At 43.7% G+C, this 26794-nt stretch overlaps 1 protein-coding gene and 1 long non-coding RNA gene across 2 annotated transcripts; one reads left to right on the forward strand and one right to left on the reverse strand.

Moving 5' to 3' along the window:
* Positions 1-8513: 8513 nt before the first annotated feature.
* Positions 8514-10781, reverse strand: LOC127308457 (uncharacterized). The gene is made up of 2 exons (XR_011746600.1): positions 10281-10781; positions 8514-8887 (listed from the first exon to the last, which is right to left on the reverse strand). It is a non-coding gene; the product is annotated as an uncharacterized lncRNA (long non-coding RNA).
* Positions 10782-15988: 5207 nt separating this feature from the next.
* LOC127310647 (BTB/POZ and MATH domain-containing protein 2-like) lies at positions 15989-17023 on the forward strand. The gene has a single exon (XM_051341300.1). It carries the CDS (start codon positions 15989-15991, stop codon positions 17021-17023), a length of 1035 nt encoding a protein of 344 aa, XP_051197260.1.
* Positions 17024-26794: the final 9771 nt, after the last annotated feature.

Genomic DNA, 26794 nt, shown 5'->3' on the forward strand with positions numbered 1-26794 from the left:
AACTATTGTGGTAAAGAATATGTCGTTTATGTATCTTAGTTCTTATAAGTTGCTTGTTGAGCGGTAACCATGTTTCTGGGGACGCCATCAACTTGTCACACCTTTGTTGAATATCATGTGAGTTGCTATGCATGTTTGTCTTGTCTGAAGTAAGAGAGATTTCTCATGATTAAATGGTTTGAGTATGCATATTGTTAGAGAAGAACATTGGGCCGCCAACCAAAGCCATGTATAATGGTGGAAGTTTCAGCTTGGACATTAATCCTCACAATCTCTTATGAGAATATTATTTGTTGTTGAATGCTTAAAGCATTAAAAAGAGGAGTCCATTATCTGTTTTCTATGTTGTCCCGGTATGGATGTCCTCAAGTTGAGATCTATCAAAATCAGGAAATCAAATGCGATTTATCTCCTTGGACCTTTGTACAGGTGGCATAGAGGTACCCCTTTGTGACACTTGGTTGAAACATATGTAATGCAATGATAATCCATGGAAGTCCGAGCTAATTAGGACAAGGTGCGGGCACTATTGGTATTCGATGCATGAGGCTTGCAACTTATAGGAGGTTTTATGCATAACATATATGAATTATTACTACCGTTGACACAATTGTTTCCATGTTTTCAAAATAAAAAGCTCTAGCACATGAGTAATCCCTGCTTCCCTCTGCGAAGGGCCTTTCTTTTACTTTATGTTGAGTCAGTTTACCTACTTCTTTCTATCTTAGAAGCAAACACTTGTGTCAACTATGTGCATTGATTCTTACATACTTGCTTATTTGCACTCATCATATTACTTTGTGTTGACAATTATCCATGAGATATACATGTTGAAAGTTGAAAGCAACTGTTGAAATTTAAATCTTACTTTGTGTTGCTTCAAAACCTTCTATTAAGAATCTATTGCTTTATGAGTTAACTTTTATGCAAGACTTATTGATGCTTGTCTTGAAAGTACTATTCATGAAAAGTCTTTGCTATATGATTCAGTTGTTTAGTCATTATCTATTTGTTAACAAACTATAAACCATTACTTTGAGTCACTTCATTCATCTCATATGCTTTACAATAGTATTAATCAAGATTATGATAGTAGCATGTCACTTCAGAAATTATCCTTGTTATCGTTTACCTACTCGAGGGCGAGTAGGAACTAAGCTTGGGGATGCTTGATACGTCTCAAACGTATCTATAATTTCTTATGTTCCATGCTAGTTTTATGACAATACTCACATGTTTTATATAAACTTTACATCATTTTGATGCATTTCCGGTACTAACGTATTAACAAGATGTCGAAGCGCCAGTTCCTGTTTTCTGCTGTTTTTGGTTTCAGAAATCCTACACATGAAATATTCTCGGAATTGGACGAAACAAAAGCCCACAGTCCTATTTTCCACGGAGCCTTCCAGAACACCGAAGAGGTGACGAAGAGGGGACGCGAGGCGGCCACACCATAGGGGGGCGCGGCCCCACCCATAGCCGCGCCGCCATATGGGGTGGGCCCCTCGAGCGTCCCCCGACTCTGCCCCTTCGCCTATATAATCCTTCCGTCGCAAAAAACCTAGTACCGAGAGCCACGATACGAGAAAAGTTACTGAGACGCCGCCGCCGTCAACCCCATCTCGGGGGGTACTGAAGATCGCCTCCGGCACCCTGCCGGAGAGGGGAATCATCACCGGAGGGCTCTACATCACCATGCCCGCCTCCGGACTAATGCGTGAGTAGTTCATCCTTGGACTATGGGTCCATAGCAGTAGCTAGATGGTTGTCTTCTCCTCTTATGCTATCATGTTTAGATCTTGTGAGCTGCCTATCATGATCAGGATCATCTATTTGTAATGCTACATGTTGTGTTTGTTGGGATCCGATGAATATGGAATACTATGTCAAGTTGATTATTGATCTATCATATATGTGTATTTATGTTCTTGCATGCTCTCCGTTGCTAGTAGAGGCTCTGGCCAAGTTGATACTTGTAACTCCAAGAGGGAGTATTTATGCTCGATAGTGGGTTCATGCCTCCATTGAATCTGGGACAGTGACAGAAAGTTCTAAGGTTGTGGATGTGATGTTGCCACTAGGGATAAAACATCAATGCTTTGTCTAAGGATATTTGTATTGTTTACATTACGCACAGTACTTAATGCAATTGTCTGTTGTTTGCAACTTAATACTGGAAGGGGTGCGGATGCTAACCCGAAGGTGGACTTTTTAGGCATAGATGCATGCTGGATGGCGGTCTATGTTCTTTGTCGTAATGCCCTAAGTAAATCTCATAGTAGTCATCATGATATGTATATGCTTCTCTATTTGTCAATTGCCCAACTGTAATTTGTTCACCCAACATGCTATTTATCTTATTGGAGAGACACCACTAGTGAACTGTGGACCCCGGTCCATTCTTTTACATCTGAAATGCAAACTACTGCAATCATTGTTCTCTGTTGTTGTTTGCAAGCAAACATCATTCTCCACACCATACGTTTAATCCTTTGTTTACAACAAGCCGGTGAGATTGATAACCTCACTGTTTAGTTGGGGCAAAGTATTTTGATTGTGTTGTGCAGGTTCCACGTTGGCGCCGGAATCCCTGGTGTTGCGCCGCATTACACTCCTTCACCAACAACCTTCACGTGGCCTTCATCTCCTACTGGTTCGATAAACCTTGGTTTCTTACTGAGGGAAAACTTGCTGTTGTACGCATCACACCTTCCTCTTGGGGTTCCCAACGGACGTGTGCTTCACGCGCCATCACAAGAGCACATGATCGTCAAAACATAAATTTGCGGAAGTATTTTCTGAATTTTATATTGAACCCATTGGGAGTAAGAATGCAAGTATTATTGTTTTGCAATTCTGCCACACCCAAGCTATCATGTTTTTCCAGTGAGTTGACTACAAGTATGAAGGTGGAGGTGGTGAGTAGGAAGTAATAGTTGAAAAGTAATTGAGCATAAATAAAGTGTAGTTAGTAACGAAAACAAAGTACCCGATAATGTTTGGAGATTCCTGCAGATGAGAGTTCCGGCATGGAGAGGTTTAGTTCATGGAAATGGTGAGTGTGAATATTGTTGGATATGGTGCCCTTGAGGAAAATAAGAATATTTATTTTATATATCAATAGTTCATAATAGTTTCATGCCATGCTATAACTTTATTAATTGGAAACATTGATACATGTGTGGTATTGTAACCAAACCAGGGTCCCTAGTGAGTATTTGCAAACTAGTTCATTGAGGTCAATCGATGATCGAGGTTTCCCGATCATGGATACACACGTCAATGAAAATTGAGTCATATCATTTGGTGAATGATTGGTGGATATTCCCAATATATATGTATTGCAAAATGATCAAGTCACAATGTTCATGTTGCTACACTAGACCTAATCCTTAGACCGTGAGACCATATCTAATTATTGTCACCGACGGCTGCTTAGACATGCATCATCAACGACCACATAGTAACAGGGTGGTTATGAAGGTGCTGCTCAGGCATTCTAAAGGGATGGGTTGAGGCGTATGTGTCAATAGAGGGATTTGTTTATCCGCGTGACGGAAGATACTTTGGGCCCACTAGGTGATATTACATCCAAGTTGCAACACATGACTAGGTCATGAGGTTGGAATCACACGGGAATGAGTTGAATAGTCTTGTCGGTAATGAGATCGAACTAGGTATGATGATACCGGTGATCACATATTCAACAAGTCTAGTATCGAAGTAGCAAAGGGAATAGGACTCAACGTTTCTGGTTCAACGACTTTGTATTCATAGAATGCATCGGGATCGCAATTGTTTTACAGAACCCCCTGGTGATCATTGATCGCAGAGGCTTCTCGACCATGTTTTTGTTGTTCTCGGACCGTAGGGAAACACACTTAAGGGTTCAACAAAACTTAATATGGATTTGTATTCATTGGAAACACGAAGAATAGAGTAGAGAGAACCGGAAAGGACTCCGGGAGAATCTGCGCGATGTTCGGAGTGGTCCGAGAGGTGTCTCGGACCATCGGCGATTAAATAGTAGGTATTATGTATTAATTAAGGTAATTAAAATCTAATTATATTATATTTAATTAAAATAGGTGAATCCTACCTTAATGGGCCCCTCTCCGAGGGGAGCCCATCAAGGGGCATGCCGACCCCCACATAGGCTTTTATGGTGGGGCGCGTGGCTAGGGTTTTGTATGTGGGGGGAATGGGCCTGTAGTTAACTGCAAGCAAGGTAGTTGATGGAAAATACCATGAGTGTGAACCTTATTAGCATGCCTTGCACCTTGAAAGACAATTTTTCATATGTGTCGGAGAAAATCAGCTATCCTTCTTATGAATAAACTCTTTTATGTTCACATTTGGTTATGAATGATTTACTCTTATCATATTCCCGAGGATGATAGATTGAACATTTATGAAAATCTAAAATGTAAAAAAATTCCAAACTTGATAATGACATCATTTTCGAAAGACACTACCGTTTAATTCATATTGGCATTGTGTATGTTCAGATTCGATGAAACACCAAAGTAATTAGATGCATAATATTTTGACACATGTAAGTGATGCCTTATGAATAAAACTCTGCATTCTGGTAAAATCGAATGTGCACTAAAACTGTTTGAGTATCATACATAATGATGTATTGGTTTTCAACAAATAGTGGATATCATTGTCTTGCAAACTTCATTGTTGATTTAAGTAAATATGTGTATTTACTAAATAGAACATGAATCTAAAACCACTTGACGGGCTCAAGGAATTTAAGAATAAAGAATGGTTCAGTTAACAAGAAAAACGAGTCTTTGCGATTTGATTAAAGTGATATAAGTTTTGAGTTGTGGTTTTCTGCATAAAGACTTGTGAAAGATGTTCCACAAATTCCGATGTTTGAAATATATCAAGGTGTTGATATGTTTAAAATATTTCAATCATACTCTACTAAAATATTGTATGGTCATTATCTCTTATGGTGTTACCCTTATTATTAATTAGAGTCGTCATTTAAAAGAATAGCAAACACTGATTTAAATAGGGAACCATCTAAATTTCATGGAAATTTTGTGTTACGGGATAACAAATTAAATTAAGATGAATAAAGTCTTTGTAAAGTATTCTCAATTAATTATGAATTTTCAATACCTCTTTCGCAAAACTAAAGGTGCAAAGTTTGCATTTCTAAACATTGTACCTTCTCGAGAAAGAGGTTCTCGTGAAGTGTGTTGGTGGAAGAAAGTAATGCTAAAACCAGTGTAATTAACCTTACCTCCAAGTGTCAGAGTGGCACAACGGAAGTTGTTCAGGAATCAAAACTCTGCGAATAGAGCAGAGACAAAATGATAGTGATCATATCTTCTCAATTAAAGTTTTACTAAAGTGGGTAGGATTCAAGAATGTATTCTGCCTCTTTGCGGAAAGACATACCTTCGAACTAGAAAGAAGCGATGGTGGACCTAAATACGAGAAATGACTTAGAGTCATCAATACCTATATTAAGTTACATTTAAAGTTGCAAGATATTTTGATACTGGAGCTATTAAGTAAAGATGTTACTTGATCTTCCTATGAAGAAATGAAACTTTAGGAAATACATAAAGTTCGATTTGTCACAAAGGATGTTTTGACAAATTCAAAGGGTTGACTACAAAATGTAGTGATGCTTAAGTCATTAGGATTTTGACTAGCAATTACTTCAATACATGAACTGATAAAAACATCCACGATCAATGGGAGGTCGCGGAGTTGCTAGACAACAAGTGTTCATCTATGTAGATCTTTGGATCATGTAGTAATAATGACAATAGCTTGCACAAATGAATGAAAATAGTAATAGGCACATCGCATGTCACCAATTCCTGCATCTCCCACGCCAAGGAGATTTACGCACACATGACAGGGAAATTGCACACAGATATAATGATACTAGAAGGCATTGGCGCGGCGGCACGCCACGCCCGTAGCTCTATATTTGTAGGGAAGGTGGTTAACCTGAATAATTGGATCGTGGAGTTTGAATGAGAACCATTTGGTCAGCACAACATTTATTGGAAAAGGATCGTTGTTAGTGAATGAATAAATTGTGATGGAAGATGGGCTATCATCAGTGATAGCAATAGCTTATGCTGCCGAGTATAAACAGTCAATCGTATAGAGGGAGACTTCTATGTGGTGGAATTTTCACAATCCATTACATTAGATTTTACATATGTAATACATTACAGGACTGCTAGCCATCTAGACATGTGTGACGGCGTTTAACTCGCAGCTGTAGCAGCAGAATACATGCGACAACATCGGTCACTCACGGGGTAGTGGCCATGCAAGGCGAGGTGTCGACGCTGGTGGGGCACATTTTTTTAGTGGTTGTACATTTCGTAGATAGATTGTGCGGTGGGAGCAAGTGGTGTACACAGGTAAATCTGAAGATTCAGAGCGACGACACGGCTACCGGCTAAAATCAGTCATACTCTGTTTTAGGTTGTGGGAAAACGGAAAAAGTCCATTTCAAACCCTGAATTTGTAGAGGTTAGGCGAATCAAACCCTGAAGTCGAAATCCCTGTCGTTTGCACCCTAAACTTACCAATCCCGATCTAAATCAAACCCTGAAGCCGTTTGGAGCGACCGATCCCGGCCGGGATTACACCTACTCTCACTGACGGTAGGGCCCAACTATCATATTCATCTTCTTCTCTGGTTTCTTTCTTTTTATTCACCCCAAATCAATCACGATCTACTAGCTGCGTCGGCACATGGGGGCGCGCGAGAGGAGCCAGATAGTGCAAACGACGTGCGAGGACAGCAGCACGCCACCGCGTGACGGCTCGGCCCGGGCCGCATCGCAGCACTGCTTGCAGCTCGCAACAGGGGAGCTCGGGGTTGAGGTGGTGACTGGCGCGGGGTGGAGCTTGGGCTTAGGAAGCGACGAAGCGGCGGCGAAGCACAACTTGAGGAGGGCACAGGTCTGCTCGGTCGCGATGCACCTGGTTCCTTGGAGCTCCCGGGAATAAAGTATTCTGACGTGTGGCATGTCCGTCTATACTTTGTACTACCCATACAGACATAACAATTTGATCTTAACAACATTGATACGTACTCATTGGATTTGATCTTAACAATTTGTACTACCCATACAGAGTAAGTGGCAAGAGAAATCAATTAGGTATGTTTTTGGAGGTTCTGCAAGTGAGGTGATCTCTTGTGCTTCATGATTTTAGCCTGGGAAAATGCGTGACAAAAACTGCAGAGACAGTAGCTTTTAGACGCACCAGCGTGTGAAGGCTTGATGAGAACGTGGCGGGAACTAGACGCACTAGCTCGCACGTGTAGGTTTGGCTTAAAGGGACATGTCAGGTTGGATTTCCACAAATAGAAACCGCGGGTCAATCTTTTCTTTTTCGGGCGATGGCCGGGTTCGACTAACCAGCCATCGTTTGCTCCCGGACGTCTAGGGAGCAAACGGAGGCTAGTTTGTCTAATCAAGCCCTCACTCTAAATATGGAATGTTTGCACACGGACGAACATTAAATGCACATTACTACATGTAACTATTTAAAAAAAAGTCATAACTCATACACCGTATATCGGAATTGTGATCCGTTTTCACCGTTGGTCCTCTCGCGCCAAGATCTTCGAAACTAGATATCATTTACATATGTTTCGATAAATTTTTTTTTAAAAAGCAACTTAGTGTTGCGGCAAAAGCAACTTAGTACAAAGAGTTGCTTACATTATTATTTTTTGTATTTTGTAGTACACTTATTTTGTAGGGGACAATTTACCATTGCAAAGTGCAACTTAGCTCATGTGTGACAACAATAAAAGCACCCTCAGAATACAACTTAACACATGTTTGAAGCAATAATTTGCAGTCTTCGTGGAATCCGATGCCGCGAGGTACAACTCCACCTCGACCCAAAAATCATCCCTAGGGTATACAACTTAGCGCAAGTGTGAAGCAATAATTTACTATCTACGAACGTGCCTAATGAAATGTGTGAGAAAACAATTTATTGTATAAAAAATACAACTTACCTCCTACATGGAACAATAATACCGCCAAAAAAATACAACTTAGCACATGTATAAAGAAAAAAATTGTTGTATTTATGGAAGCCACCACCACGAGTAAAAACTCCACCTCGATCAAAGCACTGGTGTTTTCTTGTTTCAGCATACAATTTTGCTTTGTTTCAGTTACAACCTAGTTGGTAAATGGATGCAACTCGGGATAAAAAGCAACATGTTGCTAGTGGTGTTTTAATTGCAGCCATGCCGGGGTATGCAACATAGTAATAGGTGGTATACAACTTAGCAATAGCGGGGTATCTAACTTAGCACAAGGCGGTATATAACATTGCAATAACAAGGTATGCAACATAATAATAGAACCTACAAAACTATCCCCTCCAAAAAATACACTCCAGGGTTGTTCAACAAATTAATACATTTCAGTAAGCAACTTAACACATTTTCAGTACTAAGCAACTTATGTAGTAAAGGTAACCAAACTTAATTGAAGTTTATGAGCAACTTTAATTGAAGAGTAGTAGTACACTAGTACGTAAGTTAAGTACAATTGAATAAACAACTTGGGTCAGACTGGAAACACACAAACTAATAACAGAACATTCAAAAACTACCCCTCCGAAAAATACTCCATGGATAGTCAGCAACTGAACATATTTCAATAAGCAACTTAACTAGTAGAGCTAAGCAAACTTAATTAAAGTGTATGGGCAACTTTGATCAGTTAGGGAACACAGTAATGGATCATACTGCAACTTAAAATAAAAAGTGTAGTGAACTTAGTCTATATAATACATTTGAGGCTTAGCTAAAAGCTTGTTTAGCTTAAAAGTTTTGCGGGGGACCCTCGATTCTACCAAGCTGCACAGAAAATGGAATTGTCAATCTTCAGATGGTTTCGTACAAAACAACAACAAAATGTGAAGAAAAGAACAAGGAAAAAAGTCTACAGATGCAACTATAAGTAATCAACTTAGTTGAAATGGTGGAAAGCAATCTAACCAAGGTGACAAAGCAACTTAGTCTACTTAATGAACCTAACATACATTTGGAAAATCGCAAACTTAATTGTGTAGACAAAAACAAACTTGTCTAACTTCCAAACCAACTTACCAAAATACTGAAAATCAACTTTGTTATGGTAAAACCAACTTAATTCATTTCGATAGCTAACTTAGGCATGTTGAAAATACAACTCAATTAACCGAAAGTAGCAACATGTGCATGTTGCTCCCAAAAAAAAGGAAACTGACTAGACTAAAAAACATAACTTAAGCATGTCATTATAACAATGTTAATTCATTTCGGTAGCTAACTTCGGCATGTTGTATTTCCCCTTGGTCGGATTCTAGCATAATACCAGCGTTTGTCCTGGTAACCGTATTTTGCCGGTGAGGCCAGTAAATCTACTTGGTTGGATGCTTTATTTTTCCTTAGCTCTTGGTTTTACCGCGGAAAATATCGCACAACGAACGAGGTTCGTTTTATCTCCGGTTATAACTGTTGGTGACTAAGACCCCCCAAGCGGGGCCTTAGGGAGCAAATTTCCGAAGTTGGGAGAAATTATCTTAAGCTAAAGTAAAGGATGCACCTTCATAATTTTACTACTAGGCAAAAAAAAAAAAGAGGTTCACGTCAATTAGCATTGCATGTAGGGAAAAAAACCTACTGTTATGAAACTGGGTTTAGATTGCCACAAAAATTATCAAACCAAAGTGAAAGCAAAGCATAATATGCATAGACGAAAATGTACATGTAATTCACCATTGCAGTCATAGACCATCCAGTGCCCTTCAAGTTCATGCGCTCAGAACTCTGAAAGTGGCCTCAGTATCCCCATTGAGAATTCGTGGGACCGGAGCCACTCTGACTGCCGAGGGAACTCCTCATCATGGTCAACCACTACCCCATGAACTGCACCTGTGTGACCTTCCTCGTATTCTCTAATACAATTTTATTTCAGTTCAGTTCCAAATGCAATGGAAGTGGAAATCCTTTGCTATGAAAATTACTGCATCAAGCGTCTGATGTTTATGTTGTTTAACACTGATGCCAACTGAAACAATAAAGCAGGCATGGGCAGCAACGACTCTGTTTCAACTAGTCACTAACATGTGGACGGGGTGATCCAGATGTATCCCCATTTATCCCCGGTCGAAACAAAAGCAAGGCATGAGCAGCACTTATGTATGTCGCTAACAGAGATGGAAAGGAAACTGAATGCGTTGGAAATTAATGATTGATTGTTGCTCACCTACACGTAACACGAGTCGCTTGGGTCGTCGGATAGGTCCCCAGCAGGCCAGCACTAGGGCTGCTGGTTTGGACCGCTCCAGCACCAGACCTCCAGATCCGTGGGACTTCTTCCGCGATGAGGTAGTGCTCAACCTCATGGGGTGGGGATGAGCAGCACCAGGCCCGATACGTCCACGGGAAGCCGGAGGCGAGAGACGGAAGCGGCTGGTGCGGCAAGGGATTTGGGGGTAGCTTGCTAATGCTTGAATTCGGAGCGCGGCGCTTGATTTCGGGGCTTCACCGGTAGAGACTAGAACACTGGCGGCGGCGCAGCTCCTCGGAAGCGGCGGCGAGGGCCATGGCTGGCGCAGGCGAGCGGCTGAGAGAAAGGGGATCGACGGGAGGGATAGATGCGCGTGCGGGAGCAAGTGACGAAAGGGAGCGTTTCGTGGGACCCTCAGGTGGAAGCTGTCGGGGCGATCAGGCACAGGACGCGTCATTGAGAGTCGATCGGACGGACACAAATTGAGGGCTCGTTTTGACAAACTGGCCACCATGCACTTATTAGCACTTGGGATAAAAAAAGGGAACCAGAGGAGAGAGATGAATATGATAGTTGGTCCCACTCAATGAGAGTAGCTTGTAATCCCAGCCTGAATCGGTGCATTCCCGGTGCTCCAAACAGCTTCAGGGTTTGATTTAGACCGGGATTAGTAAGTTTAAGGTGCAAACGACAGGGATTTCGATTTCAGGGTTTGATCCGCCGAACCTCTACAAATTCAAGGTTTAAAATGAACTTTTTCCTGGGAAAACGCAATCAGGGCGTGTAGGCGCGTAGTAATCTGTGCACGCGCAGCACGAACAATGGGCTAGCTAGGCGGGCCGCGTCGACAGTAGCTCAGCCAGGCAACAATATAGGTGCTGATTATCACCGATGGACCGGCGTAGCGAATGTGGCACACGTGTGCAGATTAGTCTGATGACACCCTTCACTGTATATGACACGGAGATGGGACAACACAGAAAAGAAAAGCAGAGTGATCAATTTGGGAAAGCAAAATGGCAAAAACACTGTGAACGGGAGGGGGACGGAGAAAGCCGCCATGAGACGGTGAGAGTGGCCGGTCAGCAGCTCCCTGGGCGACAGGCCCTCGATCGCTTCTTGTTCAAGGCCGTGGTCACGGGGCGGGGTGTGATGGCGGACCGATCAGACGCAGCAATGACGCTCCGCCGTAGAGGTGCCGACACCGGCAGCGTGGGCTCCTTGTCAAGCTGGGGCGGATGGTGCTGCAGGAGCGGCGGTTTGCCTCCTTGCCTGCTGCAAAGCGGCCAGTTCGCTAGTAAAGCATCAGTGAGCATGGACTGAGATAACAACGGTAGGTATGGTATCTTTTCACATGTTGTCTTTTCAGTACTACTATTTTTGTTGTAGCTAAGTACGGTAGAATCAAAGTCACCGCCTCTAAGAACCTGAAGTGTAAATGGTAGAGGGTGAGAGTAGCTTCAGTATCTTGAAACCTGCCATTTGTTTGCTTAGCCTGGTGAATTTACTCGATAGCACCACAGCTGGTAACTAAGAACCGAGGAAGAACAAATGGTAATTTGCTCACTTGGGTGAAATTAGTCGACAACACCTGTGACGTCACAACCGTGAGGCACAAATTTACTGAACTGAACCCTACCAGCACCATTAATTTCCAATGATACTCAGCATAAAAAGAGCGAACATAAAAGCAAACTTTTCATGCATTTGGGTACCACAGATATGCAGGATAATAGACAATACGAAACAAACTGTCGGAAAAAGTCGTTCAGAGGTCATCGAATGCAAATGTACAGAAAACAAAAGAGTAACTGTGTACGTTTTGCACTCCCTAAAAGCAAACATGAAACTAAGCAATGGTTGTATCCATTAAACAACTTCAGGTCTTGAGCTTCTGCACATAGCTTTTGAACCGAGTAACATAAACAGGAACATCCTTTTCTTTAGATGGATCACTGAGTATGACCTTGAACCTGCAATTCACCTTGTATGGTCAATTCTGAACATGTGCATTTTAATAGAAATAACATAGGTCAAGTAGAATCTAAGAGGTAACCATAGCAGCACCTAAACATGAGGAGTTCCATCTATGGTAGCACCAACAACTTCATCATAAAACAAAACCTAACCACAAAAACCGCTTAGTTTCGACAAAGCACCATACGAACAGAATAGTACAACTAAGATAAATCATACATAGCTATATAGTAGGAATCAGCACAATGGAACTACTTGTTTGTGAAGGTCGCATGTAGATCAACTGTATTATATACATGTAATTCTCTTACAAAGATACAAATTAGAGTGTGCATTCAACTCTCCACTTGGTCAATCTATCTTGTATCTTGTAGCTTCTCTTCTCCTGTTAGTTCAGTTATTGTCGTCACCAGAACGCCACTTCAGGTCATCCATATGAAGGAAAACTGCATATACATTCTCTGAGAAATTCAGAAATTCACACGTTACATGTTCAAAAGCAAAAATAGGACATGTAATTTGCAAAACAAACCGCCAAGTTAATAAGATTTCTCTTCCAATAATTCTCTATTTTCTAGTGTAAAACAATCAGACAACCAATATAATTTCTATTGTTCATGATTACAGCTATGCCATGGCACATGTATACCGACTCTACTTATGAGCAAGCTACATGATGGCATCACTTCTGAGAAAAGGTTGATGTATTTTAAGTCTGAAAATATGAGATGCAAAGGATGCATGAAACCCAGTAGTTTCGAGTGAAATATCTTTGTTTGCGGAATCACTAATGCTCTAGTGGTAGCTTCCTAACAAATATATTTCATTTAAAATATATGTTGCTACAAAAAATAGAAATCAAACTTGATAGTTGTCTTCTAACCTATTTAGTCTACTTTATAATGCATTTTTTATTAAGCAAGGATCTGATCCTAGAAAAGGGGGAATGTCTAAATAAATAGTGGCACTGTAGAGTAATTTTGGCTGCATCATATTCTATCTTCTCCTTACTGCCTTTTTTTAAAATGAAAGTTAAATGAAATGTTGTATTGTCATTGTTCATGTGAAAATAGCCTACCAAAAAATATAACTTGTCACAGTATAAGAACCATGAGAAGATTCTATTGCATCAGAAACAAAAGATTCATTATTAGTGAACCATATAATGAAACCATTAGCTTCTCCCCGACCAATGAAAACAAGAAATTTGCTTTTGCTTATATAACAATAATTTCAGTTGAACAATAATTTTAGTTGATATAGAAGAGCAAGAATGTTAAATCCTGCAGCTCCAACTTCTTCATTTGGTTCTCTTGCTTCTGCCTCCTCTCATCTTGTTGGTGCCTCCTCTCCTTTTGCTTATTCAATCTACACACAAATAGGAGAAATAAAAAAAACAAAGAATAGCAAATACCGCGATGACATGGAGAAAGAGGTACTCACTTCTGGTGGCTCGTCACTCGAATCTCACATCCAAGGAAAGGCGCAGCAGAGGATAGTCCTTGTGGCAAATGGCGGGCATTTGAAGATATGCAGAGCTCAAGCTATGTTGTTCCAAGACAAAGGACATATCTCTTAGTTTCCTGCAGGTCCACAACCAAAAATAATTCAGCAATCTTAGTCAAGATAAATCTACTTGCAAGAAACCAAGGAAAAAAAAGAAAGGAAGATGTCCAGTAGAAGCCTGACTTCTATTCTAGACAAACGAAGCAGATCAAAGATTGGGAGGTGCCATGAGAGATGAAGAGAACGGCATCGGCGGAGAGAAAAAGGATGGCGACGGTTTGATGCAACCTGGGACGTCGGAGGAGGATCTGACCCATGCCACGGCCGCCGCCAGCGTCCACCGCTCGATGCCTTTCTCGTGTCGCTGGAGCCCATGCCGCCGCCATCGCCACCGTATCCTCTCCGATCTCAAGATTCGAGGCCCGCGACCTAGGGGCGGTGAAAATCGAGAAGATGTAGGGGAAGGGGCGGTGGAGATCGAGAAGATGTAGGGGAGACAAACTGGCACGAGAGTTTCCAGAGAATTCGTCTAGTCAAAGCGGTGGAGAGTGGGGTAAGATCTTTTCCTTCTCTTTCATGAGCCGTTCGTGGTAACCGGCAACCGGAAACCACCGGATGAAATAAACATGCAAAAAAAAAATCACGACCATGCAGTTACAGGGATAGATAAGAAAACTACCGTGGAGAGGCCTACGTGTCATCAAACATTTGAAGGAAGGTGAGCAAAATTAGGCCATCTACAGTGGCCAAATCAATATGAGATGGCCTAAATTGATTAGCTTTTATATAGGGTATAAGTTCATCTCCATATTACCGTAGAAAGTCACAAAGAAGATCAAACCAAATCCAATCTGAAGAGTCTCAAATGTGAATAGAGTTTACAACCTTAGTTCTTACAACGATGAAGCTCTCTCTCTCTCTCTCTCTCTCTCTCTCTCTCTATTTGGTGATGATGATGGTGAATGGAGGATCTTGAGGAGGACGATCACGACAAAGATCGAAGGATGAGTTCTTCTTCTCTGGATATTTTCCTCAATAGTTATGTACGAACTGTGGCATCTGCGAATGTTTTTTATGTATGTTGCCTTTACAAAAGTTGTTCCTTTTGAAGAGGTGGAGACGACGCTAGGTGCTACGGTCACGTGACCGTACCAATGATCGTTAAAGCGTGTGCCACCTGGGATGTCAATCTTCTCAATTAAGGACTTGCCCAATTTCCTCCAAACCTTCATATATGACTTTACTTCCTTCCTAAATCAGCTATTTCCTGAAAATATAAAAAAAACACATGGAAATGCAAAGTTCATTGTATTTTGGAACTTTGCTTGTTAGTTAGAAAGCGAAAACCAACGAATCTAAATAAAAACCATATAAAAGCACATCGGAAAACATGTCATTTTTAGGAGCTATCACCCAGCGGGAGGCCGAGACAACAAGGCTAGCCAGGAGGCTAGCTACCCCGCCGCATGCGCACTCCCCATGGGAGGAGGCGCTCTGGCTGCGAAGATGGCTCCCTGCGGCATCTTAGCCACCAGGTTACCTAGCGTGTCCTGTGTAAAAGCTGATTTGAACCTTGTCGGCTTCCCGCAGACGAGGTAACCGTGAGCTTCGCTTATGTGCGCCGCCCTCACCGGTTGCAGTGTCAAACCACGATGAAGAAGACGGGATGGAGGGCATCGCTTTATTTTTATTTAATTTCCCATTCTATATTTAGTCAAAGTCTAACTTTATCAAGTTTGATAAAAAAAATATAGGAAAAAATAGCAACAACAATAATATCAAATACATATAATATGAAACTTTATAACAATTATAATAGTACCTCCGTCCATAAAAGGATGTTGCAAATTTTGTCTAAATTTAGATGTGTCTACACTCTTTAGTGTATAACACTCCGACATGATCCTTTAATGGGTGGAAGGAGTATTATACATTGTACATCGTAGATGTTAATATTTTTCTTTGAATATTTGATTTGATTAAATGTAAAAAGGCAAACTAATTATGAATGGAGTGAGTAATAAGTTTGTAAAATGGGCAATCAGCATACGGAGACCGGCGCCATTTGGGGTCGTACTCATCCGAATCCGAACTGATATCCAGTAAGATAACACCATTATATATCTAGCAAGATATGTCGACCGTTCAATAGAAGACCTAGATAATCATCATAGCCTTACGCGCGATCGGAGGCGGCGGCCATGGAGAACGTGACAGCCTCGACGCACCGCTTGTCGACCATCACCGGCGTCCACCTGTTCAAGATCGCCGGGCACTCCCTAATCAAAAGGGACGATATCATGATCGAGTCCAACCTGTTCCGTGTGGGAGGGCACAACTGGGCGATCCAGTACTACCCCTACGGCAGCAAGGAAGCCGCCAGACAGCATACCTCGGTGTTCCTCTACTTGAAAGACGCCAGCGAGGTCAGGGCCAACTTCTCGTTCTGCCTCCAAGACCCCGCGCTGCCGTCGACGGGGGAGAAGCTCAAACGCAACTGCGCCACGCATGACTTCAAGCCATGTTCGGGATGGGGTTTCGCCAAGTTCATAAGTATAAATGACCTGGCCGCCTCCGGCTGCCTCAAGGACGATTGCCTCGTGATAAAGTGCAACATCGAGGTCATTACCGCCGATCGATTTGATGGCCTGGGACAAGTCCCCACCATCGTCATCCCACCCTCCGAACTGTGCCTGAATATCGGGGACCTCCTTGAGAACGGCCTGAAAGCAGACTTGACCGTCAAGATCGGCTGGTTCAGGAGGTTCAAGGTGCACGGATGCGTGCTGGCCGCGCGGTCGTCGGTCTTCCGTGCGCAGCTGTGCGGCTCCATGATGGAGAGCAGGCGAAGCAGTATCAGCATCAAGGACATTTTTGAAGCCCTGTTGTATTACATGTACAAGGACTCACTGCCGGCGTTCATGGATGACCGCACCCAAGAGGCTGCAAACATGACGGTGCATTTGCTCGTCGCGGCTGATCGCTACGCCATAGAAAGACTGAAAGTTATTTGCGAGAGTAAGCTGAGCAAGCTGATAGATGTCAACACAGTGGCTTTTACTCTTGATTTTGCCGAGCGATACCACTGCCAGCAACTCAAGGATTGTTGTGTTAGGTATATGGTACACAACGGAGAATGGTGCAGAGCTATCATGGAGACCAAAGGTTTCATGGAACTAAGGGAAAATCACAAATCCCTCGCGCGTGAGGTTATTGACAAAGCTTTTGGTACTTAACTAACCTGTTCCAAAGAGAAACAATCGATTAGCACTTTCATGTATGTATAACCGACGTCTTTCCTGGATCAGCTCACATTCTTTTTTTTTTTTTTGAAAGGGGGCAAAAGCTTTGCCCCATTCATTGAATAAGAAAGAGTTATGGTTTGTTACAAGCCGAGTACAAACTCGGAAAACAAAAGATCACTCTCGCGGCATGATAGAACCCAAGTGTGTAGCACCCGCCGCGCTCCAAAGAGCCGCCTCTCCTTTAATTTTAGCTACAACAACCATCGGCATGGTGGAAACCTTACGGAAAACCCTCGCATTGCACTCGTTCCAAATTTCCCAAGAGGTGAGCATGATGAGAGACGCTAAGGATTTCCGTCTTGTGCCATTGACGAAGATGAAGCTTAGCCACCAATCTTCGACCGTCATGAAGTTAGGCCAATTAGAGATGTCGACCGAGATGATCCCAAGCCAAGAAAGTAAAGAGTTCCAAATCCTCCGGGAGTAGCGGCATTTGAAGAGGAGGTGTGTTGCGGACTCGGGTTCCCTCATGCATAATTGGCAAACCCCGCAATTTGGCCATCCACGCTTTTGGAGCCGGTCGGCCGTCCAAACACGATCTTGCAATACGAGCCATGCAAAAAAGCTTGCACTTAGGAGGGGCCCAGTTGTTCCACATCAATTGGGGCATAGGGGAAAAGGTCATGCCCTCAAATTGGGCCTTGTATGCCGACGCGGCCGTGTAGACACCCGAGTTAGTGAACTTCCATTTGATGTCATCCGTAGTGCCCTCGGATAGGCGAACCTCATGAACCCTTGACCATAGATCCACAAACTCGGAGATGTTGTTTGTCGAGATGCCCCCGGCGGTGTCGATCTTATCAATCCAAAAATCAAGGTGTAGCCCTTTATTGACGGTGAAGTTCTTGCGTTTAGAGATGGCGAAAATGGATGGTGCAATGTCCTTAGGCTTCACACCATCAAGCCAAGGAGCATGCCAAAAACTCGCAATGCGCCCATCTCCGATGGTTATGGTGGTAGCCGCATAGAAGAAATTCATATCCGCGTCATCACAAGGGTGGTCCGCACCAATCAACGCCTTAGAGGGATCTTTCCAAACAAGCCACGGCCACCTAAGCCTCAAAGCTCTCGCAAATTTATCCAAGTCGATGATGCCGAGAAGTTGTACACCAAAACAGAAAGTAGAATAAATCAATGGGTTTCAGAGTCTACTATGTTTAGGCACACTTTTGTACTTTCGGCTATTTCTATAAGAAACAACAATTCGACAGTAACACGGCACTTCAATTCACTACGGGAGAGCCGGCATGTGCCGACGGCCACCCGATGTGCCGACGGCCAAATGTCGGGGCCGTCGGCACAGAAGCCCTCGTCGACCGGCGACGGAGTTGACCGTCGGCACAGGCCGGCCGTCGGTACACTGCATGTTACACCGACGGTCACCATCGGCGCAACGATGGCAGTCGGCACAAAAATATGGATCCCGAAGGTCACCGTCGGCACAGATTCACCCGTCGGCACAGGCACTGATAGGTGGGCCCAGCCGTTAGGCTGTCACGACGCCGTCTAGGCTGTGCCGACAGTGGCCCACGGCGCAACCGCGGCCGTCGGCCCAGAGCCTGACAACTGGGTCCCTTCTCCTACTGTGCCGACGGCTGCCCACGGCACAACCTCGGCCGTCGGCACAACAAATGATGCCCCACCTTTTTTAACATTTTTTACTACATATAATTGTTAATCCCAATCATTTTTATTTGTTTATTTCTTTCTTACTGCTAGTTTGGCGAACCCCTTTGCGGGAAACCTATATATGTATAAGGGCGGTATAAGGGCACAAAAGTGATATACTTAAGAACTTAAGACCCAGACACGATACAAAACACTTAAATAACTAGACTCACACACATACCAAAGCGCTTACAGAACTAGACCCACACATGAACCGAAACAGTTAAAGAACTACACCCACACACAGGAACCAAAACACTTAAAGAAACTACACCCACACACAGGAACCAAAACACTTAAAGAACTAGACCCACACACAAACCAAAGCATTTAAAGAACTACACCCACACACGAACAAAGCACTTAACACTGGGTCGACACATGACCCGCTAGACACACGGACTCGACACACACACATATTAATCAGAGAAGTCGAAATCTTCATCCTCGCTGGGGGTGTCCTCTGAAGCGGTGGTTGTGAGGTTCCACGACCACCGTTCATCATCCTCCCCCCATGTCGACGCCTCTCCTTTGGCGTACTCTGCTTCAACCTCGGCCTTCCTCTGCCGCTTTCCCGCCCCCCTCTCTCTCCTGTACGTCTGCTTCTCCTTCCAGAATGCGCGCGTTGCCTCGACGTCTCCGGGATGGTCTCTGCGCCACTGTGCCATGAACTGCTCGTCCGCCTCGGTGGTATCAATCCGCCGCTGGCCAGCCCTGTACCGCCGCGCTTCACCCTGTGAGCGAAGTAGCGGCTCAGTAGAGAGACTCTGGGCTTCCGTCAGAGACCTGACCTCCGGGAAGTTCATTCCGTGGCGCGGCCGGCCAAACCTCCAAGCCGCAACGTCGTATGCGAGGGCAGCAGCCTCCTTCGTGTAGAAGGTGCCGAGCCACACACGCGTACCACCGGCGGTGATTTCAGCCACGAAATGTCCCGCAGGCCGCAGGCGAACGCCGATGAAGCCCGTGTTGCTACGGCGACGAGGAGCCATCTCAGCGGCAGCTCAGCTCAGAGGATTTTGTGGTTCTATTGGATGAGAGAAGTGATGAAGGGAGAAATGTTGCTGGTGCTGTTAGTGGAGAAGACATGGCTATATATAGGCCGACGAGGGGCTGAAACAGCAGGAAAACATGGCGGGAGAGAATGGGCGAGAAAGGGTGGGCGGGAAAAAAGGGCGGGAGAGAAGCAGCGGGAAAGGGTGGGCGGGAAAAAAGGGCGGGAGAGAAGCAGCGGGAAAGGGTTGGCGGGAAAAAAAGGGAGAGAGAGAAGCAGCGGGAAAGGGTGGGCGGGAAAAAACGGCGGGAGAGAAGGAGCGGGAAAGGGTGGGCGGGAAAAAAGGGCGGGAGAGAAGCAGCGGGAAAGGGTGGGCGGGAAAAAAAGGGCAGGAGAGAAGTAGCACGAAAGGGATGCAGTCTCAGGGAATGGCCCCAAAAGTTGTGTGTGTCCAAATGGCATGCACAAAAGTGATTTGAGATGGTTCTATATCCAATGCTACCCCCTCCGGGTGTGCTCGGCTTCTCGGACATGGGGTTCCTACACTTAGGCAGATTCTGCATGTATAGGGGGGAACTCCCTCGGAGGTGAACCGGAGAGAACCTTGGGATCATATGGGATGATCCTTGTTTCCACATGTACCTATGACCTAACCAAGCTCAAACGTAGGCATACGCCCACCGGGGGAACCCCGATGGGATGCAGTCAAAGGGGTAGACGGCGCGGTCAACAGAACTAGGGTTTCATCAGAAATCGAGCATCAGATCTAGGGAATGGCCCCAAAAGTTGTGTGTGTCCACATGGCATGCACAAAAGTGATTTGAGATGGTTCTATATCCAATGCTACCCCCTCCGGGTGTGCTCGGCTTCTCGGACATGGGGTTCCTACACTTAGGCAGATTCTGCATGTATAGGGGGGAACTCCCTCGGAGGTGAACCGGAGAGAACCTTGGGATCATATGGGATGATCCTTGTTTCCACATGTACCTATGACCTAAACAAGCTCAAACGTAGGCATACGCCCAACGGGGGAACCCCGATGGGATGCAGTCAAAGGGGTAGACGGCGCGGTCGGGTTTCGTCAGAAATCGAGCATCGGATCTAGGGAATGGCCCCAAAAGTTGTATGTGTCCACATGGCATGCACAAAAGTGATTTGAGATGGTTCTATATCCAATGCTACCCCCTCCGGGTGTGCTCGGCTTCTCGGACATGGGGTTCCTACACTTAGGCAGATTCTGCATGTATAGGGGGAACTCCCTCGGAGGTGAACCGGAGAGAACCTTGGGATCATATGGGATGATCCTTGTTTCCACATGTACCTATGACCTAACCAAGCTCAAACATAGGCATACGCCCACCGGGGGAACCCCGATGGGATGCAGTCAAAGGGGTAGACGGCGCGGTCAACAGAACTAGGGTTTCGTCAGAAATCGAGCATCGGATCTAGGGAATGGCCCCAAAAGTTGTGTGTGTCCACATTGCATGCACAAAAGTGATTTGAGATGGTTCTATATCCAATGCTACCCCCTCCGGGTGTGCTCGGCTTCTCGGACATGGGGTTCCTACACTTAGGCAGATTCTGCATGTATAGGGGGGAACTCCCTCGGAGGTGAACCGGAGAGAACCTTGGGATCATATGGGATGATCCTTGTTTCCACATGTACCTATGACCTAACCAAGCTCAAACGTAGGCATACGCCCACCGGGGGAACCCCGATGGGATGCAGTCAAAGGGGTAGACGGCGCGGTCAACAGAACTAGGGTTTCGTCAGAAATCGAGGATCGGATCTAGGGAATGGCCCCAAAAGTTGTGTGTGTCCACATGCCATGCACAAAAGTGATTTGAGATGGTTCTATATCCAATGCTACCCCCTCCGGGTGTGCTCGGCTTCTCGGACATGGGGTTCCTACACTTAGGCAGATTCTGCATGTATAGGGGGGGACTCCCTCGGAGGTGAATGATACGTCTCCGACGTATCGATAATTTCTTATGTTCCATGCCACATTATTGATGTTATCTACATGTTTTATGCACACTTTATGTCATATTCGTGCATTTTCTGGAACTAACCTATTAACAAGATGCCGAAGTGCCGATTCTTTGTTTTGCTGTTTTTGGTTTCAGAAATCCTAGTAACGAAATATTCTCGGAATCGGACGAAATCAACGCCCAAGTTCCTATTTTCACCGGAAGCATCCAGAACACCCGGGAAGGACCAGAGGGGGGGCACTGGGCCCCCAGACCATAGGCCGGCGCGGCCCAGGCCCTGGCCGTGCCGCCCTATGGTGTCGTCGCCCCTTCGACCCTCCTGCGCCGCCTCTTCGCCTATTTAAAGCCCCTGGATCGAAAACCCTGAGGCGTTCGACGAAACCCACAGAAACCTTCCAGAGCCGCCGCCATCGCGAAGCCAAGATCTGGGGGACAGGACTCTCTGTTCCGGCACGCTGCCGGAACGGGGAAGTGCCCCCGGAAGGCTTCTCCATCGACACTGCTACCATCTCCACCGCCATCTTCATCACCGCTGCTGCTCCCATGAGGAGGGAGTAGTTCTCCATCGAGGCTCGGGGCTGTACCGGTAGCTATGTGGTTCATCTCTCCCATGTACCTCAATACAATAATCTCATGAGCTGCTTTACATGATTGAGATTCATATGAGTTTGTATCACAATTTATCTATGTGCTACTCTAGCAATGTTATTAAAGTAGTTTTATTCCTCCTGCACGTGTGTAAAGGTGACAGTGTGTGCACCGTGTTAGTACTTGGTTTATGCTATGATCATGATCTCTTGTAGATTGCGAAGTTAACTATTGCTATGATAATATTGATGTGATCTATTCCTCCTACATATGCATGAAGGTGATAGTGTGCATGCTATGTTAGTACTTGGTTTAATCTGTTGATCTATCTTACACTACAAGGTTACTTAAATATGAACAAATTGTGGAGCTTGTTAACTCCGGCATTGAGGGTTCGTGTAATCCTACGCAATGCGTTCATCATCCAACAAAAGTGTAGAGTATGCATTTATCTATTCTGTTATGTGATCAATGTTGAGAGTGTCCACTAGTGAAAGTGTAATCCCTAGGCCTTGTTCCTAAATACTGCATTACTACTGCTTGTTTACTGTTTTACTGTGTTACTACTGCTGCAATACTACCACCATCAACTACACGCCAGCAAGCTATTTTCTGGCACCGTTGCTGTAATATCCCAGGATTTGGGGTTACAAAAAGAGAGAATAGAGAAGTGTGCATTGCATTCATGCATAGAAAATCCGGGGAATTTTCGCGCTTTCGTTTAAAACTGGCAAAGTGATCGAGGTTTCTCTTGCATCGGTGGAATTGAGTTAGTCATCGATGTGAGTGCGATAAATCTCGACAAGCTTAAGCTCTTAAGACAATTGAAATATCAAAGATGGGTAAGACAAATACTTCAACTTGATAGTCATCAAAAGTTAAATTGAACCTCATATTGGAAATTTGAATTGAAAGAGCAATCTACATTTATTGTGGTATTTAATAATACTAAATTAAGGAATTAAACTATTAAGAACCATAGAATTCTTGGAATACCAAAATGGGGAAAACTCAAATTTCCAATATTATCATATAGAACAATGTTCCATAATACAAGTTATGATTAAACAATAGGGATTAAAGACAAGTAAATAAAAATAGGAACTAAATATTACAAATAATAAATACTCATATGAGTAATCTTGCAACAATTATCAAAGTATCACCATTCACAAATGAATACAATTACTAACAAGGAAATTAGAGCTTTATTGATTGACACACAATTATACAATGTCTTCACAAAAGAATAGTGAAAAATGAATATAAAATACAAGTACACAGATAATAAAAGTAAATCAGATCTTAAACTAAATCTTGAAGATTGCTATCTTCAGCATTTCTCATTTAACTTGATCACCTGCAAAACAAACAAAGATAACAAAAAAGAAAAGTAAAGCCAAGTGGCTGGAAAAAAAATGGAAAAGGAAGATCTTTCTTGGCCGATCTGATCCACAAGGAGATGCACTCAGTCACGTCCAGCAGCCATGCAGGCTAACAGCACAGTCACCATTTGCATGTGTGTGCTGTCCACCCAGGACACTCCTTGGGCAGGGTATTAAAGCCATGCCGTGTTGTTCAAAACACTCTAGGAGCATACCATTTTTCACAGCCGACGTTCTACACAAAGAACCAAGAACATGTCTCAGTTCTTTTGTCCAAAACACTGAAACGTCCTAGAATTCAAACCAGAGAATTCCAACAGCCAAATCAAATCATAAACCAGAAGCTGAAGCAAGAAGATCATGGTGACATAGCTGGATCTAGGAGGAGAAGAACAAGTTCGAGGAGGAGAAGCTCATCAAGATCAGAAGCTAAACAAGATCAAAACACACTTTTTATAGGAGCTGGAGTGAGGTATAAATCTCACACTTGAAACAGATCATACATGAACTCTTTCCAGCAAAGCATATAGATAGACAAGTAAATCGGGGGAAAGCATCAAACAGCAATGTTTGAATGTTTTTATCATCACTTGGTATTGAACTAAATAAACCTGGCAACTTAAACAGAGCAGAATAAAAAGATACCAAGCCAGCTCAGCATCCAGCCGTATGCATAGTTACAAAGAATAAACACACAGCAAGAAGCAAAAGTGACTAGCACCAGATTATTTCACAGCTACAAAAGCTATCAAGTTTAACCCAGTTTAAAACACCATCAGACTTGGGTTAAGACAAAGGCATCAGATTTTAACCCATAAGATTTTTCTACATCTTTCACATGTTTTGATAGCACTACAGTGGCAATCAGAGAGATCACCTACTGCAATACCATCCAAATACATCAAGCCCACAAGTAAGCCATGTCCTGGAAATGGTCAAGCACCCACTTTGCATGAGCACATCAATCAGGGGGGGAAAAAAGGAAATAATACACAGACAACCAATCCAACTACCCTTCCACCAGATTCTATCTAGGAGGATTGGAGGGATTATTGTTTTCTCTCAGTCTTGAATAGAAGTGCTATTCAAATTCATCACAGAGAACTGAAGGCACAAGCAGTATCTGTTCTGATCAAATAAATTGTGCCTCAGCCTTTGCATCATAGGCCGGGCCCAAGATATCAAGCTCAACATCTGTTCTTATCAGCAATAGATAGAAAGAAATATGCATGAGAGAAGGGAGCTAGATCACCTAGCTATAGCTAGTGATCCCTGGTAGAACCAGGAGCTCTTAACCTAACCACATACAGAGAGGATAGCAAGGTCCCTGTGAGTAAGCCAACAAATAAATCATGTCCAGGAATAATCAAGTATCTACTTTGCTTAGCACATAAAAGTATCTGTTACATAACACATGGTAATAATCAGTGGATCAATGAAGCATCTTGATCCAATAGCCAAGCCATTTTGAATCAGCATACTAGCCACAAGCATACACCAAGTAAATTATTCAGCAACACATAAATTAGATTAACATTTAACAAGCTTCAGAGAATTGCTTGGGGTCCAGGAAATGCTCCGAGGCCAACCAAGAAATCTCCAAGAAAAGCCATAATCAAATCAATCATTTATTTGCCACCCAGCCAACCAGTATCATGATATTGCCAAGCAACACAAGTACCAACCATGAATTGCTTCTCCAGCATAATTGAGCTCAATAAGGATTTAATAATAGCAGAACTGAACTTCTTCAGTTAACAATACCATGTATATGCAGCAGCTAGTAGTTGCAGGTTCCATCTTAAGCACATAATGTAATACAACACACTAGAATCAGCACTGGACTGACAAATTTACAAGTCATACAGCACAGGAATGGCACTCACAAGCATATGCAATAATCAGGCCAAGCACACACAAGCTCATGGCCAATAAATTCATCGTTTTAGAGCAGATAGAGAGAGAGGGAGAAAGGGGAATAGCTCATAGTGGTTCGGGCGAATAGAGGAAGAGGTCGACGCCGGGGTTGCGCCTACAACACCGTCCAGCCGGCGTCGAGAACGAAGTAGCCGCCACGCCACCAGTTCACCGCAGTAGGCGTCGAGGCGGTGGGTGGCAGCAGCAACTCCTATGGCGGAGCCACGCGCAGGAGCAGAGAGCATCCAGGTGGTGGGGGCCGACGGCGAATATCTTGTCGGGGCGGCGCCGACAGACGGCAACGCCAGGATCGGCCGGCGACGGCCGTAATAGGAGGCGGCTAGGGTTCACAGAGGGGCGCCTGGGCGTGGGCGACAGGGGCACCGCAGCGAGGGAGTTCTGGTGGACAAGAAGGAGGAAGGCGGCGAGGCCTCATGGGCGAGCGGCGGCGCCGGAGTCGGCCAGCAGCTGGCCGGGCGGTGGCGGCCGGAGCAGCATAGGCGCCATCGCCAGGAAGGGAGCGAGGCCTCGTGTACGAGTGCGGGTGAGCGAGGAAGCGTGGGGATCGGGTTGGGTTAGACCCAACCGACTCGGGCCATTGGGCCAAACCCAACAAGCCATTTGGTCTATATTTTCTTTCTAGGAAACTTTACCATTTAAAAAGAAGTTAATTACATAACAACCAATAAATAAAAGTGGGTAACAGAAAATTACCTTAATAATAATAATAATATTAAAAAATACTTTAAAGTTAAAGGAACAATAACTAGAAGTTTTCTCTAAATTTTAAAAGGCCTAATTTAAAATCCTAAACTAATAAGACCTAAATACTAAACATATAATTATATGGTTTCTATTCTTCACATAAATAAAATATTACTTTGCATTGAAATGCCATATAAAACAACAAATAATTATTGATGATTGTGTTTAACCAGATGACAATCCTAACTAATCATTACTTCAATTATTAATTCAAAACCCTAAACCCTAATAGTATTATCATATTTTATTAAGTCTTTTGACATAATATAATGTTAAATCTATTATCATTTTATTTCAAAGTAATTAATCACTTTAACTCCGTTACCAATTATTGTTTTAGGAATTATATCACAAATAGGAAAACTTAGTTCAATTATGAAATCACAACTTCATAAT

This window comes from Lolium perenne, chromosome 6, assembly GCF_019359855.2.
Source record: "Lolium perenne isolate Kyuss_39 chromosome 6, Kyuss_2.0, whole genome shotgun sequence".
Taxonomy (NCBI): domain Eukaryota; kingdom Viridiplantae; phylum Streptophyta; class Magnoliopsida; order Poales; family Poaceae; genus Lolium; species Lolium perenne.

What these genes read in the sequence shown, in the direction of transcription:
- LOC127310647 (XM_051341300.1), top strand. Translation starts at nt 15,989, where the DNA reads ATGGAGAACGTGACAGCCTCGACGCACCGCTTGTCGACCATCACCGGC.